General features: G+C 59.9%; 1 protein-coding gene across 1 annotated transcript in view; it reads left to right on the top strand.

Moving 5' to 3' along the window:
- Positions 1–23,258, top strand: part of EPHA8 (EPH receptor A8) — a 35,160-nt gene extending 11,902 nt beyond the window's left edge. Inside the window, exons 3-17 of the mRNA XM_036256761.1 lie at positions 55–718; positions 7,506–7,661; positions 9,117–9,452; positions 14,474–14,598; positions 14,669–14,831; positions 15,995–16,088; positions 17,289–17,356; positions 18,158–18,322; positions 18,509–18,694; positions 18,940–19,001; positions 19,508–19,717; positions 20,530–20,679; positions 20,770–20,960; positions 21,252–21,425; positions 21,562–23,258. Coding sequence (XP_036112654.1) covers positions 55–718; positions 7,506–7,661; positions 9,117–9,452; positions 14,474–14,598; positions 14,669–14,831; positions 15,995–16,088; positions 17,289–17,356; positions 18,158–18,322; positions 18,509–18,694; positions 18,940–19,001; positions 19,508–19,717; positions 20,530–20,679; positions 20,770–20,960; positions 21,252–21,425; positions 21,562–21,676 — 2,859 coding nt within the window. The 3' untranslated portion in view covers positions 21,677–23,258. The remainder of the gene's footprint in view (positions 1–54; positions 719–7,505; positions 7,662–9,116; positions 9,453–14,473; positions 14,599–14,668; positions 14,832–15,994; positions 16,089–17,288; positions 17,357–18,157; positions 18,323–18,508; positions 18,695–18,939; positions 19,002–19,507; positions 19,718–20,529; positions 20,680–20,769; positions 20,961–21,251; positions 21,426–21,561) is intronic.
- The last annotated feature ends 291 nt before the right edge of the window (positions 23,259–23,549 follow it).

Here is a 23,549-nt window from a genome sequence, read left to right as displayed (position 1 = left end):
CAGAGGCGAAGGGCTTACTCTCACTTCAGCTGGCTGTGCTCTCTCTGCCCATAGTGGGACTCCATCAACGAGGTGGACGAGTCCTTCCAGCCCATCCACACGTACCAGGTGTGCAACGTCATGAGCCCCAACCAGAACAACTGGCTGCGCACCGGCTGGGTGCCCCGCGACGGTGCCCGGCGTGTCTACGCCGAGATCAAGTTTACCCTGCGCGACTGCAACAGCATGCCCGGCGTGCTGGGCACCTGCAAGGAGACCTTCAACCTCTACTACCTGGAGTCGGACCGTGACCTGGGCGCCAGCACACAAGAAAGCCAGTTCCTCAAGATCGACACCATCGCGGCCGACGAGAGCTTCACGGGCGCTGACCTGGGCGTGCGGCGCCTCAAGCTGAACACGGAGGTGCGCGGAGTGGGCCCGCTCAGCAGGCGCGGCTTCTACCTGGCTTTCCAGGACATTGGGGCCTGCCTCGCCATCCTGTCCCTCCGCATCTATTACAAGAAGTGCCCCACCATGGTGCGCAACCTGGCTGCCTTCTCGGAGGCGGTGACAGGGGCCGACTCATCCTCGCTGGTGGAGGTGCGGGGCCAGTGTGTGCGGCACTCAGAGGAGCGGGACACGCCCAAGATGTACTGCAGTGCCGAGGGCGAGTGGCTGGTGCCCATTGGCAAATGCGTGTGCAGTGCGGGCTATGAGGAGCGGCGGGATGCCTGTGTGGGTGAGCATGCCCCTCGGGGGCCAGCTGGTGGGAAGGGGGGTCGCCATAGTGCACACAGCACCTGGGATAGTGGGTGAGCCTCCCCTGTTCCTGTGTCAGCAAACACACAGGCCACCTGTGTGTGTTGGGAGGGGACAGGGAGGCAAACACACTACAGCCAGGTGGTCCCCTCTGTGGCACTGTGGAGAGCTACACCTACAGGTCCTGTGTGATTGGGTGTGCTACTGGGTACACCTGTGTGGGGGAACAATTAGGTCAGCGCTGTTCTAAGCACTTTTCACATACTAACATCTAATCCCCACAACTACCCTCTGGAATGGAAACTACTGTCATCCTGGTTTTGCAGATGAGGAGACTGAGGCACAGAGAGGCGAAGCAACTTGCCCCAAGGTCACACAGCTAGGACGTAACAGCTAGGATTTGAACCCAGAAGTCCGGCTCTAAGTTCGTGCTCTAACCCACTAAGTTGCTGCCTGTGGGGTGGAGGGAGGTGGCACCAGGCCGCGGGAGAGCGAGCGAGTGTGGGGCCATTGGGAAGGTGCCCGGCAGGGGTACCGTCTAGATTGGTGTGTCATGGCACCTGGAGCAGCCTGCTTGTGTTCAGGAGGGTCTTACTAAAGACCTGTGGGAGAGGACAACCGGGGTCCCTGAGAAGGAGGACAGCTGAGCGCACCGGGCATGAAATAGCATGGCACCTGTTCCCAGACCTCAGGGCACGTGTGTGCGCGCGTGGGGGTGTGTGTGCGGGTGTGTGTGTGCGTGCGCGTGCGCGTGCGCGTGCTCAGCCGACCCCCATCTGGGGGCAGTGCAAGGGGTGTCCTGAGAGCCCAGAAACACTGGAGAGCAGTTGTGGACAGACAGCTGGCACCCCAGCTGTTACTGGTGTCGGCCTAATTGCCCTCTGCCCTTCCTTGGCCTTCCCGGGGGCTGGACACATGGCAGTTCAGCCGCTCAGAGCACAGTGAAGCCTGTTCTGGGGACCACTGGTTCTCCTGGGGGAGGAGAATGTGCCCGCGAAGGGATCAGAGAGACGAGAGCTGTCCCCGACAGCCCCAGTGCAAACTGGGACAGGGCCCTGTCGGCCACTAGGCACACCCTCCTAGCCCTCGCTGCTACCACCCAGGCCCTAAGGCCACAGTGAGTGGGAACTTCAGGCCCCCTCAGCACCGTCCTTCTGCCCGTAGCCTGCAGGAAAGGCCATTGGTGTTTGCAGGACTGAGGACGACAGTTCCGGGTGATGCACAAGGCCACTCTCTGGGCCAGGGTCTTCCGTCCAGCTACCAGGCCCTTTCCGGCTCCTCTCTGGAGCTCTCTGGTTTCCCTAAGAAATCTGTCCCCACACTCCCAACTGCTGTGAGGCTTCACCTCTCCTGGGTCCTACACGCAAAGCATCTTCCGTGACATTTGCCTCTTTCTGGATCTGTTCTACCCTCTGTGGCCTGGTGTGCCAGGCTCCTCAGGGCTCCAGCCTCTCCTGGTTCTATCACAGATTCCCTGTGGCCTTGACAGCTTGCAAGGGAATTCCTCACACGTCAGTTCATTTGCTTATTGTAGCAAGGCAGGTATTATAATTCCATTTTATAGATGGGGAAACTGAGGCTCAGGAGGTAGTGTCGCCTGCTGAGGTCCCACAGCTGGTGACAGGTGGAGCTGGGACCCATCCCTGGCCCACGCCAACTGCTTTTCTTACCAGAGCTGGCTTCCAACACCCCCTCATTCTGACGGACATAATGAAGTCCTTTAGTGACAATTTTTTGAGCATTTGCCATGTGCCAGACACTTTACTAAATGATTCTTGCACATCGTGTCCGTTCCTCATTCTGTTGAGCACCTTACCGTGTCCCAGGCACCGGGAACGTAGGCGCAGGGGGTCCCTGCCTTCAGGGGGTTCCCGGGTTTCTCATTGTTACAGTAGTTCCCAAAGCTAAGTACTCTGCCCCTCGTACAGCTGTGAGACATTGAGCCCCTCGACTTCCGTCACAGAGGAGGGACCTGACACCAGGCTGTCTCACTCCAGAGCCCCTCTTCCCTCCTCCCTGGGTAACACTCGGACAGGCTCACCCGGCCCCCGCCTCTGGATTTAGCCCACAAGCAACCACTCGCTTGCCCTGTGTGCCCTGAGATGCGCTTGCTGGTAGCAGGGAGCCTGGACCCCTGATGGTGGGGCGGGGCCTCGCTCAGAGGTTTCGGGTATTGCTCCAACCTCCTCATTCGACAGAGATGGGAAGCGGAGCCCAGAGAGGGAATGCGTCCTGCCCAAGGTCCCGCAGCACGTCAAGGGCTGGGCTCCGGGTGGAAACCCCGAGGCCGAAGCAGCAGCATCTCCCAGCGCCAGGAGGGGCCAAGGCCATGCCCGTTTCTTGGCGCTGCTGGCGTGTCAGTAAAATAGAATGAAGAGGTGGCAGAGCAGGGCTAGGAATGGCAGCATGTTCTGAATTGTACATTTAAATCACAATACAACATAATTATGCCCGTTGCAAGATAATGACAGGTTTTATTAAAATATTAATTCACAATGCACTCAGGCAGTGAGGTTTAAGGACACAAAACCAGTTTTGTTTTGTTTTGTTTAAATACGTTTTTATTGATTTTTCTGAGGGATAGAAATATCGATGTGAGGGAGACACATCCATAGGTGGCCTCCTGCTCGCCCCCCACTGGGGATTGAGCCCACAACCCGGGCATGTGCCCTGACTGGGAATCAAACTGGGACCTTTCAGTCCATGGGCTGACGCTCAGTCCACTGAGCAACACCGGCCGGGCCGGGCCAGTTTTAAGTCACAGGAGGAGACTTTCCTCAGCCCTCTGGGTGGGTGGGCTTCTGTGATTCCATAACCTTTGAAGAGGCAGCACAGGCCCTTGGAGACCCGGCCTGTGTCCCCCACCCCCTCCCCCTCCTTTGGGGGTAGCCTGGGAGTGGGGAGAAGGGGGACCAAGTAGGAGCTGGGAACAGATAGGGGCGCACTTCCTGGTTGTGGCTACTTGAAGGGGGTCCTCTCAGAGCTGTGGCCCCTCTGCCCAAGCCGAGTGGGGCCTCCTGAGGTTGTGGAGCCCTTGGCTGTCTCCGTCGAATGATTCTCTCTGAGCACAGTGAGGACAGGAAGGGCTGGGACTTCCTAAGAAGGGACCTACGTGGTCACAGGGCTCTTAGAGGCCTTACTGAGACTACCCTCAGGCCTCGGAGATCCACAGAAGAATGTCACCCGTGTGGAACTGATCCACTTTCCTGGCGAGGAAATAGAGGCCCAGAGAGGTGCAGTGACTGGCCCAAGGGCACACAGCCAGGAGTGATCGACTAACTCGGCTCCCCCACCAGAGAGCTCCCCAGGCCTCACAGTTCCTGACCCAGTGACCTACCCCCACACCTGGCTGTACTCCCCTCCGGCCCCCACTCCAGAGAGGGGAAGGACCTCTGAGAATGTCCCCCAGTGGAGCCACAGCCAGAGTCTGAAGTCCCAGCGGCCGTCCTTCCTGTCACCTGGACACAGACTATAAATCACCCTCTGTGGCCCTAATCATCTTTCTATAAATATCGGAGTCTCGTTTCAGAGGAGGGGCACGTGCGCTGCGCTCTCCTGCCTCCTGGCTGTGTTTAAAATCTGATTTAGAATTAATTTCCTGTGGTCGTCCACGGGCGGACACCTTATTTGTCAAATCTCAAGCTCTTCGCGGGGGAGAAGAGAGCGGTGGCCGGGGCCTCGGGCAGCTGCTGGCCTGACGGGCGGCCTGGGCAAGGTGCCCTCGGCAGGAGCCGGAGCCGGAGCCCCTCCTGGCCCACAGCCGACTCGGGCGGGCGCGGGCAGGCTCCGGAAGCACCCTGGGTCGCCGGGCCGGGCCGGGCCCCAGCCCAGAGCTGCTCCATCTGTCTCGGCCATTAATTCCCAGCTCTGCCTCCAGGTCTCTGGGCTCCTGAGGCCTGGTGATTAGTATTCTTATTAAAGATTATTTTATTTCATTGCGCGGATTAATCTGGCCTTGACACGTCGGAACCATATGGGTATTAGTGGAGCGTGTGAGAACCGCCCACTGTGAGGCACAGAATGGCGGGGCCATCTCGAAGGCCAGGGACAGCTCCCCAGGCTCCCCAACCAGGGTTTGCACTGTGGCTGGGGGGGGGGGGGGTAGGGCAAGGCACTGTTTCTCTCTGCCAAACAGATGTATTGGTGCCGACGCCATGGAATTGTGATGGTGAGTGCCAGGCACCGTCCTGGCGTGAACTCACGCGTATGCGTTCATGTTGCCCTCACAGCAGCCCTGGGAGCCCCCGTCTTACAGATGAGGAAACTGAGGCCCAGTCCCAGCCTAGGTGAAGAGGTTAGACCAGAAATGGAGCCTGGGCAGCCCACACCCGCGATCCTGGTCTCAGCTGACGGGGACTAGGTGTCCCCCGAATGGTCAGGGACTCGGTGAAGGCGGCCTGTCAGGTGCTTCCCTCGCCCACGCGTCGCACAAGGCCCACCAGGAAGCTCTCGCGATCTCTTTCTACTAAGTCCCGTCCCGGACACTCAGGGTCTGAGTCTGCCCCTCCCTGCTCTTGCCAGCTTGGGTCCATAGAGGGCAGTGAGTTGGGGTGAAGGAATGATTGAGGGACTGAATAAGCAAACAGTCCCTGAGGTGTTAATCGACGTGGACCCGATAATTACAGTGAGGATTACTGTCGCTCAGTTCAACAAGATTCTACAAGTATTTGCTGACCAAGTGGAAAGCCCGCTTTCTGGGCTCAGAAGGACTGGGCCTCCTGGGGGCTTCTGGGAGGAGGAGGTGAGATCACAGTGTGTCAGTTAGGAGTCCCCACGTTTCCAGGCTCCCAGCCCCAGTCAGGCCTGAGCCCCCTCGGGGGCTCCCCAGAGGGGTAGGGAGGATGTCTCAGAACCGGGGCCCATTTTCCTCGACTCCCCAGCCTAGAAGCCCTGTCTAGCTGCGCGGCCTCTGAGTCTCTGAAGCAATTTAAAGACATTATCATTTCTCTGGATTTCAGGTTTTCTCTCAAGTTAGTAGAATTTTATAAATTAACCTGATTTTAGCTACTAGAGAGGTTTGTTTTGTTTTGTTTTGTTTTTTAATGACATGCTGTCTTTTCAAATGGGGCTCCTCCCAGACCCTGAGTTGTCCAGCACGGGACTTAGTGGACAGAGGTCGCGTGAGCTTCCTGGCGGGCCTTGTGGCAGAGGATTTCCGTTCCATGGGTGGAGCTGGGAGCTGCCTGGCTAAGTGGCATTTGGTCCCCCTGAGCCCCTGGGGTCTCTGCCCAGAGCAGATAATGGTAGGATTCGCTCACTTTGAAAACTCCCACCGGCACTGGCGACTTCTGGGCCAGATGCTAGGAACTGTGAGATGAGCAGAGCAGCCCCGGGGCCTTATCCACAAGGATCTGCCTGCAGGGACCTGCTGGTCTAGGAGGAGAGTCAGGCACACAGATAGTAAGTGTAGCCTTAGTGTTACAGCCGGTGAGACCCAGCAGAGCTTGTGGAAGAAGGGAGGCCAGTGGTCACTTCTGTGTGTGTGCGTGTGTGTGTGTGTGTGTACATGTGGAATTATGGAGGGTTCCAAAAAAGCTTCATTGTAGAGATGGTTAAAATGAATCTTGAAAGAGTTTGACAGGTTAACAAAGGAGAAAGGGCATCCCAGGAAGAAGGCACAGCACGTGCAAAGGCCCTGAGGAAGGAAACACCCTGCCTGAAGGTGGGGAGTGAGAGGCGGCACTGAAGGATACGGCAGGGAGGGCTTTGAGTGCCAGGCTTTATGGTTTAGGCCATGGGAGCCCCTGAGGATTTGAACTGGCAGTGACAGAGACAGGTGTCATTACAAGGAGACCCTCAGCCTAGAGTATTCCCAGTCCCCTTGTCCTTTAGGCCATAACTCAAATACTACCTTCTGTCTCCTCCTTGGGGAAGGTAGCTCCTCCCACCACTTACCCTTTGCCAGATTGTCTTCTTTATTTCCTTCCTGGACATACCACAGCCTGTTTACTGTGTGCCCCCCGCCACCCCCAAATGCCACTCCTTGAAGGCAGAGACTGTGTGGATCTATGTGGCCATGTCTCCAGCGCCCAGATCAGTGCCTGGCACAGAGCAGGTGCTCACACATCCTGGTGGAATGAATGGCCACTGGGACGGGGAGGCCGGGTGTGGAAGCTGCTGAGGTCCTCCAGGTGAGAGATGAGAGAGGCTGGAGGGAGGGCCACTTAGGAGACAAGTCTGTCATAGCCATGGTGATGGTGACGCGGGACCTGAGGGGGCGGGAGGCCTGCAATTCCAGCATGGCCAGCATTGCATGGGGAGCTGATACAACACAGACTTCCAGCGCCCCCAACCCCGCTCTTCTGACTCCTATCACACGTGTCTCCTTTCCAGTGGATGTATGGCCACTTTCACTCCCTGTCCCACTTTCATGTCTGACCCAAGTGACATCTCTGGGGTTTGGACTCCCCTTTGATTCTTAGCCTCTGGGCCCCTGCCCCCGAGGCTGGTGTCTCACTCAAGACCAGTGTCCTGTGAGGGGCAGAACCAGATGGAGGCGGGGCCTTGGGGGGGGGGGGCGTTGAAGGAGAGGCTCTTCCCGGTGCTGACTTGGGGCTGGGACTAAGGTGTCAGGTCCCAGCTTCCGCTCTGCCTTCGCCTTGGTGTGCAACCCTGTGTAAGCCGTGGGTTCTGTCTGTGCTTCCGTCCCTCCCTCACAAATGAAGTGGGACCGGATGATGCTGCAGCTCTGCCCCCTGTCCCCCGGGGCAGAGGGAGCACTGTCACCGGGCCTAGCTGGCTTCCTACAACCACCTTCTCTTCCACAGCCTGCGAGCTGGGCTTCTACAAGTCAGCTCCCGGGGACCAGCTCTGTGCCCGCTGCCCTCCCCACAGCCACTCTGCGGCCCCTGCCACCCAGGCCTGCCGCTGTGACTTCAGCTACTACCGTGCAGCCCTGGACCCGCCGTCTGCAGCCTGCACCCGTGAGTACCGTCCCTGGGCCCCAGAACCCACGGATGCCAGGGATGCTTAGGGGGCATTTGCACATGTCTGGGGTCTGTAGGGGACCCCTGAGTCCTCGTGGAGCTTGAACGAACCACCTGGTGAGCTCGGCATGCTCTCCTGGCCCTGCCAGGGGAGCGGGTGCTCGAGCAGGTGTGCTCTTTGCGTGCAGGACTTGGTGCCTGAGGGGCCTGAGGAGTCTAGTGTCACGCCTGCAGGGCTGCAGGACCGTCTTGCCTCTGCTCACACAGCTCCTCCATTGCCTCCTGTCCCCCAGCCTGAAGGGGCCCCTCACCCTTCCATCCCAGCTGGGGAGGGGCTGCAGCCAGCTCAGCCCACCCCATTTGCCAGCCCTGGGCTCTTGTGGTGGGGCGAGGGGTACTTCACATGGTTCTGACCGATTTTGCCCCAGAATTTATTCCAATCTGAGCCCCATCTTTTCCTCCCCCACCTTCATCACCACCCAGCCCCAGGCCCCCTGCACAGGACCCAAGTGTATTCATACCACACACACACACACACACACACACACACACACACACACTCAGTCCACCATCCTGCCCAGACCTGTGCATTTCCCCATGTGGGACCTGCTGGGGCAGAAAGAATGGCTGAGTGACATGGTGACAACTCTGGGCTCCCGGACCAGGTGAGCCCAGCTCTGTCTAGGTCATGGACATTTGCCCTCAGCTGGCTGGACTCTGGCTTCTCTCCAGATTCATAATTCAGGTTCTAGAAATCTTAAGACTGGGGATTTTAATAGTTCATACCCTTCAGATGCGAAGATTTTCCATGATTCTGAGCTTCTCCAATTCTGTTTTCTTGAGATCTAAGATTGCCTTCCTGGGATTCTGAGAGTCGGAATTCTGAGGCCCAGGGGTCTCCACAGCCCCCCCTCCCCCAGGCCTCCTGGCTCACATCCCCACCCCCAGGGCCCTGCCCCAGCCCCATCCCTCTCCCAAGGTCCCTGAGCTGCCCAGACTGGGGCTCTCACCTTGGGGGAGGGACACCCTCTGGGCCTCCAGGGGCCTCCACTTCACTCTACCAAGTGCTCTGTGGCATTTACATTAAAGTCAGCGCAGGGGGTTAAGGAGTGGCGTGTGGGACATTCACACCCAGGGTGGCTGCTGCAGGCACCCCCAGGGCTAGGCAATCTCTCTCTGGCTCTGATGAGAACTTTGGGAAGCACAAACCCCAGGATCCCTGTGGCCAGTGGAGGAAGGGGGCCCAGACTGTGACACTGTGGTCCTTGTCCAATGGCAGAGATACTGCCTCCACCCTTGGGGAGCTTCCGGAGGATAGAGTAGGTATGACCTTATGCTTTGGGAGCCCCAAATATCACGGGGGAGCCAGAGACCTTCCCTGGTCTGGTGGGGGGAAACTAGGCCACCTCGAATAAATACCCTCCACCCCACCTGTCATTCCCTGCTCCCCAGGGCCGCCCTCAGCACCTGTGAATCTAATCTCCAGCGTGAATGGGACATCTGTGACCCTGGAGTGGACCCCTCCACTGGACCTGGGTGGCCGCAGCGACATCACCTACAACGCCGTGTGCCACCGCTGCCCCTGGGCATTGGGCCACTGCGAGAAGTGTGGCAGGGGCACCCGCTTCGTGCCCCAGCAGACAAGCCTGGTGCAGGCCAGTCTGCTGGTGGCCAACCTGCTGGCCCACATGAACTACTCCTTCTGGATCGAGGCCGTCAACGGTGTGTCTGACCTGAGCCCTGAGCCCCGCCGGGCCGCAGTCGTCAACATCACCACGAACCAGGCAGGTAGGCAGAGACGCTCCTTCCTGGGCCCCTTTGCCTGCTAGGGTCCGAGCCCTGCCATGGGCCTGGTCATGGCCAGCGCCTCCCTCCTCCGGCCCTGCCCTCCTCACAGGAGCTGGAGCTACAGGCTCCCTTAGCAAAGTAGAACGCATCCTACAGTCCAGAGAGCACAGAGGCAGGTGGCCATGGCCGTCTAGGGCCTGGGTTCCAGAACGTTCCCTCCGCCTCTGTTTCCTCCCTGGCGCTGGCAAGCCCGGTGCTGCCTCAGGCACTGCTGTGAGGCTTCAGGGAAGGAAACAGAAGTGCTCAGTCCAGCACCTGGCCCGCGGCACGTGCCCGATAAGTGTCATTTAACGAAGTGAAATCACTCTGATTATCATTTTCCAGAAGAGCTGCACTGGGCTCGATGGATCTGGTCTCGGGGTTGGACAGCAGCCAGCCTTCTGTCTGTTTCCAGCCAGTTGTTGGGCTGAATTTAGCTCCTGGAACCTCTTCTTTCCGAATTCTGGCGGGTCCTGCCTGTCAAGTGACAGCCTGACCTAAGGCCACACTGCAGCAGCTTCCCCGTCAGTGGCCCCACACGTGGCTGGGCCCCCCAGCTCCCGTCCTGCCTCCTCCCCACACCACACAGGCCAGCACACTCCATTCCCACCATGTCGCCAGGAGGAAACTGAGGCGTAGAGTGCCACCCGGCATCACCGCATGGGAAGTGGCAGAGCCAGGATTCAAACCCGCGTCGGTTTCGCTCCCGAGGGAAGCAGGCCTCCCTTCTCTGTGCCCCGGGCAGTCCCTCCCTGCCAGAGCTTCATCCATTTAGGAGGCTCTCATTCGGCCAGGGTTTGGGGAGCATCCACTAAACGCTGAGCTCTGTGCTCTGAGCTGGTGACAACGCGGGGAACAGACCCTGTGCTCGGTGTTGGGGCCCTGACCTAACCGCCTGTGGCTCTGGGGATGATACAGCGAGCTGGGGTTCAGGGGTGGGGGGCGGAGCCCACAACCCAGCAGCCCTGAGGCTCCATCCGACACACTCCATCATCAACAAGAAAAACCCTGCCGAACCGTACTCCCTCCTAGCCCCGCCCCCGTGCTCCCTCCAGCCCCGGCCCCGTGCTCCCTCCCAGCCCCGGCCCTGTGCTCCCTCCAGCCCCGGCCCCGCTCCCTCCAGCCCCACCCCCGCGCTCCCTCCAGCCCCGCCCCCGCGCTCCCTCCAGCCCCGCCTCCGTGCTCCCTCCAGCCCCGGCCTCGTGCTCCCTCCCAGCCCCGGCCCCGTGCTCCCTCCCAGCCCCGCCTCCGTACTCCCTCCAGCCCCGCCTCCGTACTCCCTCCCAGCCCCGGCCCCGCGCTCCCTCCCAGCCCCGGCCCCATGCTCCCTCCCAGCCCCGGCCCCGTGCTCCTCCCTCCCAGCCCCGGCCCCGTGCTCCCTCCCAGCCCCGGCCCCGTGCTCCCTCCCAGCCCCGGCCCCGTGCTCCCTCCAGCCCCGGCCCCGTGCTCCCTCCAGCCCCGGCCCCGTGCTCCTCCCTCCCAGCCCCGGCCCCGTGCTCCCTCCCAGCCCCGGCCCCGTGCTCCCTCCCAGCCCCGGCCCCGTGCTCCCTCCCAGCCCCGGCCCCGTACTCCCTCCCAGCCCCGGCCCTGTACTCCCTCCCAGCCCCAGACCGGTTCTCTTCTGTGCGGCCGTGTACGCCCTCTCCCCTCCGTGGGCCCCCTCGAGCAGCTCCAGTCAGGGGTCTTTCCTCACCGGGACACAGAAACTCAACACCCCCAGGTGGCGTGGGCACTGGTGTTCCTGTTCTCTCCCCCTTCTTGGAAGGAACACTTTTCTCTTGCCTCCCATGCCCTGGCCTACCCACCCCCATTTTCCGTCCACATCTCTGGCCTAGCCCCCATCTCTGCCAGCCCCTCCCCCAGAGGCTGCAGGACCTGGACTCTTCCCAGACCCTCCTCTCTTTCCTATTTACCCAGGTCCATCTTTTCCTAATGCCTTTATCAGGGCCCATGGCTTTGAGTCCACTCATCTCCCCAAACTTATGTCACCAGCCTGTCTCCCCTGAGTTCTAGCTGCCCACTCCCATCTCCACTCGGATGTGTTTTAGACAAAACCCCCCAAACTTGCACCTCCCACAGGCCCCCATCTTAGGAAATGGCATCACCCTTCATGGGGTTTCTTAAGCCCCAGGCTCTTGTCTCTCCCCCTACATGCCGTATCCACCCAGCAGCCAGTCACATTGGGTCTCCCTTCAATGTGATGTCTCCCCACTCAGTCTCCCTACTAACTGCGTCTATCTTAATCTGCTTGGGCTGCTGTGACAAAGTACCACAGACTGGTGGCTTAAACCACAGAACTTCTTAAAAATTCTCATCCAAAGATATGATTTTATTGATTTTAGAGAGTGAGGAAGGGAGAGAGGGAGAAACATTGATTAAGAGAGAAACCTTGATTGGTTGCCTCCTGCACACGCCCCAACCAGGGGTCGAACCCACAGCCTAGGTCTATGTCCTGCCTGGGAATCTAAGCGGCACCCTTTTGGTACTTGGGCTGACAACCAAGCCGCCTGCCAGGACGACCACAGAAATGTACTGCTCACCGTTCTAGAGGCCAGAAGTCCAAGGTCAAGGTGCTGGCCAGTTTGGTTCCTGGGGAGACCCTCTTCCTGGTTGCAGGTGGCTGCATCTTGCTGTGTCCTTGCATGGCAGAGAGAGAGGGAGAAAGAAAAACTTGAACTCTGGTGTCAAGGCACGAATCCCAACACGAGAGCCACCCCCATGACCTTCTCTAAACCAGATTACCTCTGAGGTCCCAGCTCCAGTGATCACATTGGGGGTTCAGGCTTCGATGTATGAATTTGCCAGTCGGGACGGGGAATAGTTACATCCACAGCATCGCCCATGTCCCCATCATGTGTTGCCTGGACAACCACAGGAGGCCCCTCCCACCTTGCCCTGTAATTGGTTCTCACAACACATCCTGAATGATCTTTAAAAATGTAAGTGAGGATTCCCTTTTCTCCACATCCTCTTCGACACTTGTTATTTCGTTTGTGTTATTGATAATGGCCATTCCAGCAGGTGTGAGGTGATATCTCTTTGTGGTTTTGATTTGCACTGCCCTTATAACTGGAGACGCTGAGCATCCCTTCCTGTGTCTGCTGGCCGTCTGTCTTATGTCTCCCTTGGAGAATTGTCTGTCCAGGTCCTCTGCCCGTTTTTTAATCAGACTTTGGGTTTTTGTTGTTGAGTTATATGAGTTCTTTATATATTCTGGATATTAGCTCCTTATCGGAGGTATCGTTTGCAGGTATCTTCTCCCATTTGGTTGGAGGCCTAAATAAATACAGTGTTACTAACGAGGCCCGCCCCTGCCTGCCTCTCCGGCCCCACCCCATCCAGTCTTGCCTGGCTCACTCCGTTTCAGCCACACTGGCCTCCGGTCCCCATCCTAGAGCACACCGAGCCCTGCCCCTCCTGGTCTTGCCCTACTTCTCCCTTGCAGTGACACGCTGCGCCCTGTCCTCAGCTCAGCTGGCATCCCCACCTCAGGGAGCCCTACCCTGGCCATCCCAGCTCACAGGCTCGGTTCCCTTCTGTCCCCTGTGGGAGGTCCTTTTCATCACAGCTCCCTCTCCATGTCTTACATGACACGTCACCAGCCTGTCATCGTGCATTGGTTTGTTTATTTACTGTCTCCCTTCACAGACCCTAAGCTCCTTGAAGGCTGTCTTGGTCTCTGCTGTCTCCCCAGGCCCCAGCCCAGTGCCCAGCCTGTGGTAGGCATTCAGGGAGTCTAGGGGCCTGATAGCGTGGACACCCACAGCTCAACAGCCCTGAGCAAATGCTTAGGGTTTGTCTTCAGAGACCACTTGCTCCTCCCCCTGCCCTCACCTCTCCACACCCCTCTTCCCTGAAGCCCTTTGGTGCCCCCCCTTTTCCTCCCACCTGGAGCCCTGATCTCCCTCTGGGTCTGCCCCACTTGTACCTCTTGCCTTGGAAATTTTTTTCTCTTTAAGAGGCATTAGTATTCCTGGCTCCCTGAGCCCCTTGCGCACAGTGGTCCCCTCTGAGCCTCACCTCTCCCTGGCAGGGGGTGCCCGCTCGCTTGCTAGTTTAGCTGCCATCTGGATGGGGAAGCGGCAGCCATGAGACAGTGATGGCCCCAGTCAGCCAGAGAGGGGCCAGGCTGTGAACCCCGGATGCCCAGATCGGAGGCAGGTGGGGGGTGCAGGAGGTGCAGGGTGAGCAGAGGGGGAAGAGGAGGCCTGCATGCTGGAGGGACAGGGGGTGGGGTTGGCACTTCCCTGTTTGGCTATGGCTGGGTCTCTATCTGCCGCTTTGCAGCAGACCCCTCAGGATCATTGCACTGGACACAGGAGGGCGGGAGGGAGTGGATGGATGAGGGAATGGGCCAGTTGGTCAATAAGTGAGGGGTGAATGGTGTCTTAGCATGACTGCAAGAATACTTGAGTTCACATGGGCCGAGCTCAGCTCCTGCCTTCCCGGACATATCCAGAGCTGTCCTGGTCATTCCTCCATACCTCCAAACCCAGCAGTGAGGGTGCAGGCTCCTTCCGTTCATGCCCTCCCATCCTCCTCCGTGCCTTCCTCCTTATCAGGCACTCCTGGGAGCTGCCGCCCGGAGGGCTGGGGTGGGTGATGTGGAGAGACAGCAGGTGACGGGACCCGCGCAGACACGAGCGGCTGCTCGCTGGGACTGCCGGGATCCCACACTCCCAATGGAAGGGCCTGGCCAGAGAGCAGGAGGTGGCAGTGAGCGCTGGGCCCTCAGGCTTGTCTGGTCAAGCCACCCCCAGCATCCCAGACTAGAGGCAGGCTGTGCAGAGCCCAGGTGACTGAACTGGGTGGCAGCCTGTGATTTGCCAGGAGGGTTGAAGGGGACTGGTTCTCCTGGGGCACAGGCAGGACAGCCAGCAAGCTGAGCGTGGCCCAGGCAGGGCCTGGGAAGGGATGGGACAGAGGCCAGCCCCGATGACCGCCCATCCACCTATCTGATCAAGGCTGGCCTTCCTCCCTAGCACCGTCCCAGGTGGTGGTGATCCGCCAGGAGTGGGCGGGGCAGACCAGCGTCTCGCTGCTGTGGCAGGAGCCCGAACAGCCCAACGGCATTATCCTGGAGTATGAGATCAAGTACTATGAGAAGGTACCCGCCCTCCGGCAGGGGGAAGGGGGTGGCAGGGGTCCTCTTGGCTGACTGCCCCTCCCGTGGCCAGGACAAGGAGATGCAGAGCTACTCCACCCTCAAGGCTGTCACCACCAGGGCCACCGTGTCAGGCCTCAAGCCGGGCACCCGCTACGTGTTCCAGGTCCGAGCCCGTACCTCGGCAGGCTGCGGCCGCTTCAGCCAGGCCATGGAGGTGGAGACGGGGAAACCACGTGAGTGCAGGGAGCGGGGAGGGCAAGGGAGCTGGGCCAGGCCAGGCGCCAGGAGGGGGTCCAAGGAAGGGAATTGCTGAGCTGGGACCTGTGCTGGTGGCATTCTTACAGCTGAAAATAACTGAGGCTCAGAGACGGGAAATGACTTGCCCAAGGCCACCGAGCTCGTGACAGCCATAAGCCCTGGCCGTTCCTGGAGACCAGTGTGACTTGTAGGCGTTGTGATGCCCTTTGCTGGCAGGATAACCTTGTCGTCATCCCAGAGGCCCTCTGGTGGGCTGGCATTATCCACGTCCCCATTCTACAGACAAGGAGATTGAGGGTCAGAGCAATAAAGCGGATTGCCCGAAGCTACCCAGCAAAGCAGGATTTGAACACCGTCAGTTTGGGGACAAATTCTCTGCCGCTTCCCAAGCACCATCCTGCCCTGTGCTCCGGAGCAGTGGCTCTCACGGTGTGGTGTGGGCCCAGCAGCCTGGGAGCTGCCCGAAATGCCGATTCTCTGCACCAGAAACCGGAGGGGGCATCATGTAGGTTTATCAACTCTGCAGGGTGATTCTGACACACGGTCAAGCTTGAGCACCCCCTGCCCCATCTCCAGCTAAAGGGAACCTTTTTCTATATTCGGGCCCCCTCCAGGGGGTGGTGCCAGGAGAGGAGGGTTCCAGGCTGGGGTAATGACCCCGCTCACTGCACTCCCTCGGCGCGGCGTGTCTCAAGTGCCCCTGCGGCTGAGACCACACCGAGACTGTCCGGCTGAGACCACACCGAGACTGTCCGGGCAGGAATCCCGCCTCCCTGCAGCCACGCCCTGGCTGCGGCCTCGGTCTTCTCTTCTGAAGATGGAAGATCATGTCTCCCTGGAAGGGATGTGGGCGGGCTCATTGAGACTGAAATGTGCAGCTCTCAACAGGCATTTTTTTTGACTCATGTTACAGGTAAGAAAACTGAGGCTCAGAGAAGTATAGCAACTCCTCCCAGTCACACAGCCCCAGGAAGTGGTAGCAAAGCACTGGGAAGCCAGGAAGCCTGAGGCAGCAGGGTCTTGAAGGAGGCGCTTCATAGAGGAGGAGGTGGCCTGTGTCCTGGCTCTGGGCTGACTCACAGGTGGAGGGAGAGCCACCAGGCCAAGGCTGACAGGCAACCCCCCGTGCCCCCTGCAGGGCCCCGCTATGACACCCGGACCATTGTTTGGATCTGCCTGACACTCATCACAGGCCTGGTCATGCTTCTGCTCCTGCTCATCTGCAAGAAGAGGTGGGTGGTCCTGGGCCCCAGCCACTCCGAGGCCTCCCTGGAGCGCTGTGTCTGCCTGGGGCTGGGCTCGCTTCCAGACACACCTGTTCTTTCTCCCTCTGGGCAGGGACACTCTTCTCTTGCCTTCCATGCCCTGGCCCACCCCACACTTTGTCCACATCTCTGGCCCGTCCTGCACCTCTGCCAGCCCCTCCTCCCCAAACAACCTCTAAAGGCTGGAGGACGCTGGGCTCATCGGGCCCTTCTCTTTCCCATCTACCCGAGTCCATCTTTTCTGAGTGACCTGCCAGGGCCCATGGCTTTGACTCCCACTTTCAGGCTGACATCCCCAAATGTATTCACCAGACACTCCTCTCCCCCGAGGTCTGCCCATGCTCATCTCCACTCAGAGGTGTTTTCGACAAACCGTCCCCCAAACCTGCACCTCCACAGGCCTCCCCATCCTAGGACATGGCACCGCCATGCATGGGGTTGCTCAGGCCCCAACCAGTTTGTCATCCTTGACTTTCTCGTGCTGCGTCCGCCCACCAGCGAGTCCCACTGGGTCTCCCTTCAACATCCACCTCCGTCTCATTTAATCCTAATGATACTCCAGTGGCGGAGAGATTCTGACCTCACTCTGCAGGTGAGTACATTGGAGATCAGAGAGGTTAGGCCACTTGCCACACAGATGCCAGAACGGGGGCTTGAACCCAGGTCCGGCACAACGAAGCACCCTGCTGAGTCGCTGTGCCGTCCGTCCATCCCAGTGGAGGTGGGGATGGGCTCTGCTCATGCGAACTTAGCACCCCGGGCAGCAAGAATCGGAAGGCTCATGGGATAGCTGGAGGAGCCGGCCCAGGGAAGGGAAGGGTGGGGAAGGGAAGGGCTTGCCAAGGTCACACAGCAGAGCTGGCTTCAGAAGCTCATCTCTCAACCCCTCTACCAGGAATACTTTCCTGTAAAATGGGGCTAAGAACCCACAGAATTTGGTGGGAGGGCCATGTGGACTCAAGTTTGTAAATTATGAAGGATTTATAAATGTCAAGGACATCATAATTCAGCTGACTAAAGAGCCTGAGCGTGGGCACTGGTCCCTATCGGGGCAGGGCCGAGGTATCAGGAGCTGCCCCAAAGGCCCAGGGGAGTCCTGGCTCGTCCCAGAATGGGGGGGCGGGGCTGGGAGGTGGGGCCTCAGGCAGAGCCTCCCATCCTCCGCAGGCACTGTGGCTACAGCAAGGCCTTTCAGGACTCCGATGAAGAGAAGATGCACTACCAGAACGGGCAGGGTGAGTGCAGGGGCCCAGGGGTCTGAGGGCAGAGAGGAGGTCACAGTGGGAACCAGGGCGGGTCTGGGGGTGAGAAGGAGAAAGATGCCCACAGAAAAGACCAGAGCCCCAGAGATAGAGAGCAGGACATCGCAGAGACCCGGGACCCCAAAGTGCAGTGCTAGTCACCTTTCGTGGGTTCACAGGCCCCACTGAGGGTGCCAGGGCCCTCTCCCCAGGCGATGCACAAACACATGCACCCACACACAGTTTCGCACAGTCTCAGGGAGGCTCACAGATTCTTGGACCAGAACCCCTGCTAGAGAGAGTTTTTTCAAGACCCTGCAGAGACTCCAGAAAACAAGGCAAATATGGGGATGCCCACCTCCACACCCCACCTCTGTGCCCACATAGACATTCGTATCAGTCATGGTACTGATTCCCATTCAGCCTGAAGGCAGCCTCAGAATCCTTCTTAACATAGTTGTGTAGGGAACCACTTTCAAAGAATGTAAGTCAGCACTTGTGATGAAATCTTTTTTGCCACATTTCTGCCCCAGAACAATTTAGAAAGATCTTGGGACTCTAGAAGTGACCCCAGAAAATGCCAGATGTACTGCAAACTCACCGGGGACCCCAAAGGCCCCTAGAGACCCTACTTCCACCTGGCAAGCACGTATTGGGCACCTAGTGTTTGCCACCACACCCTGAGATTCCCAGAGACTCTCCTCGCCCCACCCCCAGGCCCACCCCAGGCCCACAGGACACCGGGAAGGACAGGCCCCTCAGACCCCACTAAGGCCCTTCTGCCCTGCCCCTCAGCACCCCCACCTGTGTTCCTGCCCCTGCATCACCCCCGGGGGAAGATCCCAGAGCCCCAGTTCTATGCAGAACCCCACACCTATGAGGAGCCAGGCCGGGCAGGCCGCAGTTTCACCCGAGAGATCGAGGCCTCCAGGATCCACATTGAGAAAATCATTGGCTCTGGTGAGTCTCGGGGCTAGAGGGTGGGGACGGCACGGAGGGCTCCAGGTCAGGGGGAGAGGCAGCGACGGAGCTCGGGATGGCCAGGCCCACCAGGGCACGCCCCTGGCGAGGCTCCGGAGTGCGGGCCCCGGGCTGAGGGAGGAGGGTCCCACTGCCCTGGCCCTGCCTGCCCCCCTCTGCCCACAGGAGAGTCCGGGGAAGTCTGTTACGGGCGGCTGCGGGTGCCCGGGCAGCGGGACGTGCCCGTGGCCATCAAGGCCCTCAAAGCCGGCTACACAGAGAGACAGCGGCGGGACTTCCTCAGTGAGGCGTCCATCATGGGTCAGTTTGACCACCCCAACATCATCCACCTTGAAGGTGTCGTCACGCGTGGTAGGTGCCAGGGGAAGGCAGTCTCACCCTGCACCCCCACACCACCCTCCTCTGCCCGTCCCCCAGCTCACGTCCCCTGATGACTCGATTGAGAAGGGGGCCCAGAGTCTGAGACCCCAGGGGGACCCCTCGGTTCCCCAGGCCCTCAGGGTTGGCCAGCTCCTGGTGGGGGACAGGCTTGGGGTCTCGGATCAGCAGCCCTGATTCCTCCACCAAGAGCCACCGCCTCCCCACCCCCTTCCCAGGCCGCCTGGCAATGATCGTGACCGAGTACATGGAGAACGGCTCTCTGGACGCCTTCCTGAGGGTGCGCGCCCCACTCCGTCTTCTACGTGGGCTGGGAGAGGGGAGTTCAGCAGGTGTTGGGAGATAATGTGAGGCCTTCAGACACCCCCAGGAGCTCAAACCCAGCAGCACTGGGGAGGGGGAGCCAGGGACAGCCTTTTAACCCCATCATGTGACAGTCCGTGCTGCATGGGGGCTGCTGCCCTGCCACAGGCTAAGAAGGGTGCCTCTGTGGGGACCCCACTCAGACGGGAGGCACGGTGGGTGTCGTGGAAATCCCTAGATTCCCAGCCCTCCCTGCCATTTATTTGCTGGGTACTCCTAGGCACAGGGCTTAACCTCTCCGGGCCTTCATTTCTTCTGCAAAATGAATGACCTGTCCTCGCTGCCCCACCTACCTCTCAGGGTTGCTGTGAGTGTGGATGAGACCATGGGAACAAACCTTAGCCCGTCACAGGCTTCCTAAGCAGCGAAGCACTTTGCAAACTGCAAAGAGCCTTCCTGCAGCCCAGGCCGTGTCCTCTGCAGACTCACGACGGGCAGTTCACCATCACGCAGCTGGTGGGCATGCTCAGAGGGGTGGGCGCCGGCATGCACTACCTCTCGGACCTGGGCTACGTCCACCGCGACCTGGCCGCCCGCAACGTCCTGGTTGACGGCAACCTGGTCTGCAAGGTGTCTGACTTCGGGCTCTCCCGGGTGCTGGAGGACGACCCTGATGCCGCCTACACCACCACGGTGCGTGGCCCACCCTCCTTCCCCATGGGCCCAGGGAGGGCAAGTGGCACAGAGGGGACCCCCACTCAGCAGGCAGTGAAGTTGGCAGTTTCTGGGTTGCCTTCTGCCTGAGGCAAGTCCTGCCTCTTCCCTACCCGTTCTCCTCTCTGGGAAATGGAAGCAGCCTCACCTCCCTTCCCTCTATCACCGGGTGGCTCTGGACCCCTGATGGTCCCCAGCGTCACTTGCTGAGAGATTTTGGGAGAGTTAGCGTCTCTAAACACATCCACTCCACCTCTGTCTCTCAAGTTTGGCTGAATATGAACACTTCCAAAGTGCGTTTCCTGGCGATTCGGACTTCCCTGGAGGGACCTTCGAGGATGCTTTAAAGGCGGGAGGCTGAGTGGCAGGGGCTTGGGCCACCCACCCCTGCCTCTGTCAGAACCTCCCTTTGCCTCTCAACACTGAGCCTCTGAATACGATTCCACTTAGAGGAAAGATTTGTGTTCCCCTTCACCCCCTAAACAAAGAGAGGACGAGGAGGAGGGAGAGGAGTCTTCGGCCATGGGCTCTGAGCTCTGTGGTCCCTCGCTTAGGCACTGAGCCCTTGGCCAGTACTTGCCGAGAAGGTCCTGGGTGCCAGGACTCGCACTTTCTTCCGTTCAGTCTTCACAGCGGCTCTGTGCGCAGGGCGCCCCGAGGAGGGCTCCTCTCCGGGCCCTGGCCGTGTCCCGCCCTGGCCTGCTTAACAGGACCCCAGTGGGAAACGGACCCGTGTCAGCTCCCTGGCTCGGGCTGAGGAGAAGCCCTCGACATTCCTGTGTCCGCCGCAGGGAGGGAAGATCCCCATCCGCTGGACGGCCCCCGAGGCCATCGCCTTCCGGACCTTCTCCTCGGCCAGTGACGTGTGGAGTTTCGGTGTGGTCATGTGGGAGGTGCTGGCCTACGGGGAGAGGCCCTACTGGAACATGACCAACCGGGACGTGAGTGTGGGACCCCGGCCGGGAAGAGGCGGTGCGAGGCCTTGGAGGGCAAGACCGGCTCCAGCCCTGCGCTGTGCTCCCCCGTTCCAGGTCATCAGCTCCGTGGAGGAGGGGTACCGCTTGCCAGCACCCATGGGCTGTCCCCGCGCCCTGCACCAGCTCATGCTTGACTGTTGGCACAAGGACCGGGCCCAGCGGCCTCGATTTTCCCAGATCGTCAGCATCCTTGATGCGCTGATCTGCAGCCCTGAGAGTCTCAGGGCCACGGCCACTGTCAGCAGGTGCCTGGCGCCCACCCCAGCCCCGCCCCGGCCGGCTGCCCTCCCGACATTGCCCTGACTCAGTCTCTCCCTGGGACAGCCCAGCCCTGACCCCCGGACCAGGCGGATCCTGGGCCTTGACCCCTGTTCTGTTGGGGCCTTCCTCAGCCCACTCCTTCCAAGCCCGGTCTAGCCCCTCAAACTCACTGCCCACTGCTGAGCCTGGATGGAGGCTGAGAGTGGCTATTGCCAGGGTCCTTGAGAAAGGCAGAGGCCCTGGCAGGCCACTTACTAAGGGCCTCTGTGCCTCAGGTGCCCAGCCCCCGCCTTTGCCCAGAGTTGCTTTGACCTCCGCGGGGGCGGGGGCGGCAGCGGGGGCCTCACCGTGGGGGACTGGCTGGACTCCATCCGCATGGGCCGCTACCGGGACCATTTCGCCGCTGGTGGTTACTCCTCTCTGGGCATGGTGCTGCGAATGAACGCCCAGTAAGTGGTGGTCCCGTAGGGGCGGGGGCAAGGGGAGAGGACAGGACCGAGGCAGCTCCAGGGAGTAAGTGTGTCCCTGTCTCCATGGCTCCTAACCTCCCAGGCCAACCTGGCTGGCACTACCCTTCCTTCACAGGGACGTTCGTGCCCTGGGCATCACCCTCATGGGCCACCAGAAGAAGATCCTGGGCAGCATCCAGACCATGAGGGCCCAGCTGACCAGCACCCAGGGGCCCCACCGGCACCTCTGACCACACGTGCAGGCCTAGGTCATGCCAGCTGTCAGAGGACTTGCACGGTCGGCTGGAGGTCAGGGCCACCCCAGGCTTCTGCCCCTCTTCCTTGGCTGCCTTTCTGTCGGGCACCAGTGAGTCCGAGGCTCCACCACAGGATCTGGAGCTGCCAGGGGTCAGGCCACCGGGAAGGGACCTTTGGTGCCCCAGGGCAGAAGGCCTCGTCTTTCCCAGACACTGGGGCCTCAACGCCACTGAGCCCAACAAACATCGATCACCTGCCTCTGTGTGTGTGTGAGCGTGTGTGTGAGTGTGTGCCTGTGTGCGCACATGCTCCTGTGCTGTATGGGGTGTGTTCTCACCAGGTCATGAGACCACGTGTGTGTCCACCCGCCAGGTCCCAGCATGGATGCGTGGCAGCCAGGGCACACATGCTTATTCATTAAGGCTGGGAGCGCATGTACACAGGACCGTGGGCATGTCCTGAATGAGGATGAGTGTCACGAGCCTGTGAGCAGGGAACTCAGTGTGACACTGCCCACTGAACGTGGGTTCAGGTCCCAGCACCCACAGGGACTGGAGAGAGGCTTACGCCACCTCCCCTCAGGCCTGGAGGCCGGAGCCAGGGCCACTTCTGAACCTCACCAGCACCAGGCCCACCCTTGTCTCCTCCTGGGTGAGCCCCTCCCGGGTGAGCCCCTCCCGGCTCTATCTCAGGTCCAGCCCTCCCTCCAGCTGGTGGGGGGGGGGGCGTACCTGCAGCCTCCTCCTGGCTTCCACCGCTGCTTCAACAGGAAAACAGGGTCTGTGGCCAGCCCCTCCGGCCACCTCTGTACAGGCATCGCCACAGGGTTTCTGAGATGCCCTGAGCTGGACTTGGCTGCCTGGCCAGGGGCCAGGAGCCACCAAGTTTCCTCTAGTCTCTGATGCCCCGTCACAGCCCAGGGCTCCGCACTTGGAAGTCCCTCTGCCAAACTCACTGTCCCCAGCCCCCTGCCTGGAATCAGGGACCATAAGATCCTAGGTTTTCAGCTCCGAGTCTACCGCTCCTGCACCTTTGGGCAGACCGAGGCGTGTGTCTTGTCCGAGGTCACAGAGCAGCCAAGTTTCCAAGCTGAGCCTCTTTCCAGGGCTCTTTCCCCTCTCATCCCACATGGACAGCCCCCTACCCCCACTCAGAGACGGACCCTCTCCTTTACGGCCCACCAGGGTATGTAAATATCTTTTTTCTACCATGTCAGAATATTTTTTCCTCACTCCTGACAATGCAAAAATGGTCTTCAAAGCACATAAGTACCCAGGGAGAGAAAGCTCCACCCCAGGGGAAGCTGGCAGGGCCCAAGGAACCCCACCAGTTAGGATGCAGGTACCCCCTGCTGGCCCCAAGGGAGGGGCAAGCCCAGCCCCCACCCTGCCCAGCCCCCTGTAGCCAGCATAGCTATTCTGCGCAGAAACACCAGCACTGAGTCCCCTCTCCTTCCTGCAATAATTAGGGGCGTCTCAGCCCCGCCCAGGTGCCGCGGCCAGCTCTCGACACCTCTATATATTACTATATAGCCGGGCTGTCCTTCCTTCCTATGGAAGTCGGAAACATGGTCAGGACACGATCCAGGGAGGAGCCTGTCTTCCTCCCACCCCCACCCCACTCTGACCCAGCTCCTGGACTCTGGATCCTCATAGTCTTGGGGGACACAGGGAGGCTGGCACTTGCAAAAGTGTGCCCCTGTCCCTGACATGAGGTGCCCCCCAGGGTCCCAAGGATCTGCCTCTCTGTGGTATCCATCGTGAGTCTCGAACTTGCCCACAATGAGAATAAATTCTGCCTCATCTTTGCCTGTGTCCTCCCCCCACTTTTTTACCCCCATTGCTACAACCTTGACATCTGGTTAGG

The sequence above is a fragment of the Molossus molossus genome, unplaced genomic scaffold (assembly GCF_014108415.1).
Source record: "Molossus molossus isolate mMolMol1 unplaced genomic scaffold, mMolMol1.p scaffold_m16_p_12, whole genome shotgun sequence".
Taxonomy (NCBI): Eukaryota; Metazoa; Chordata; class Mammalia; order Chiroptera; family Molossidae; genus Molossus; species Molossus molossus.
Note: the sequence above shows the minus strand (reverse complement) of the source record. Positions and strands in the feature narration are given on the sequence as shown.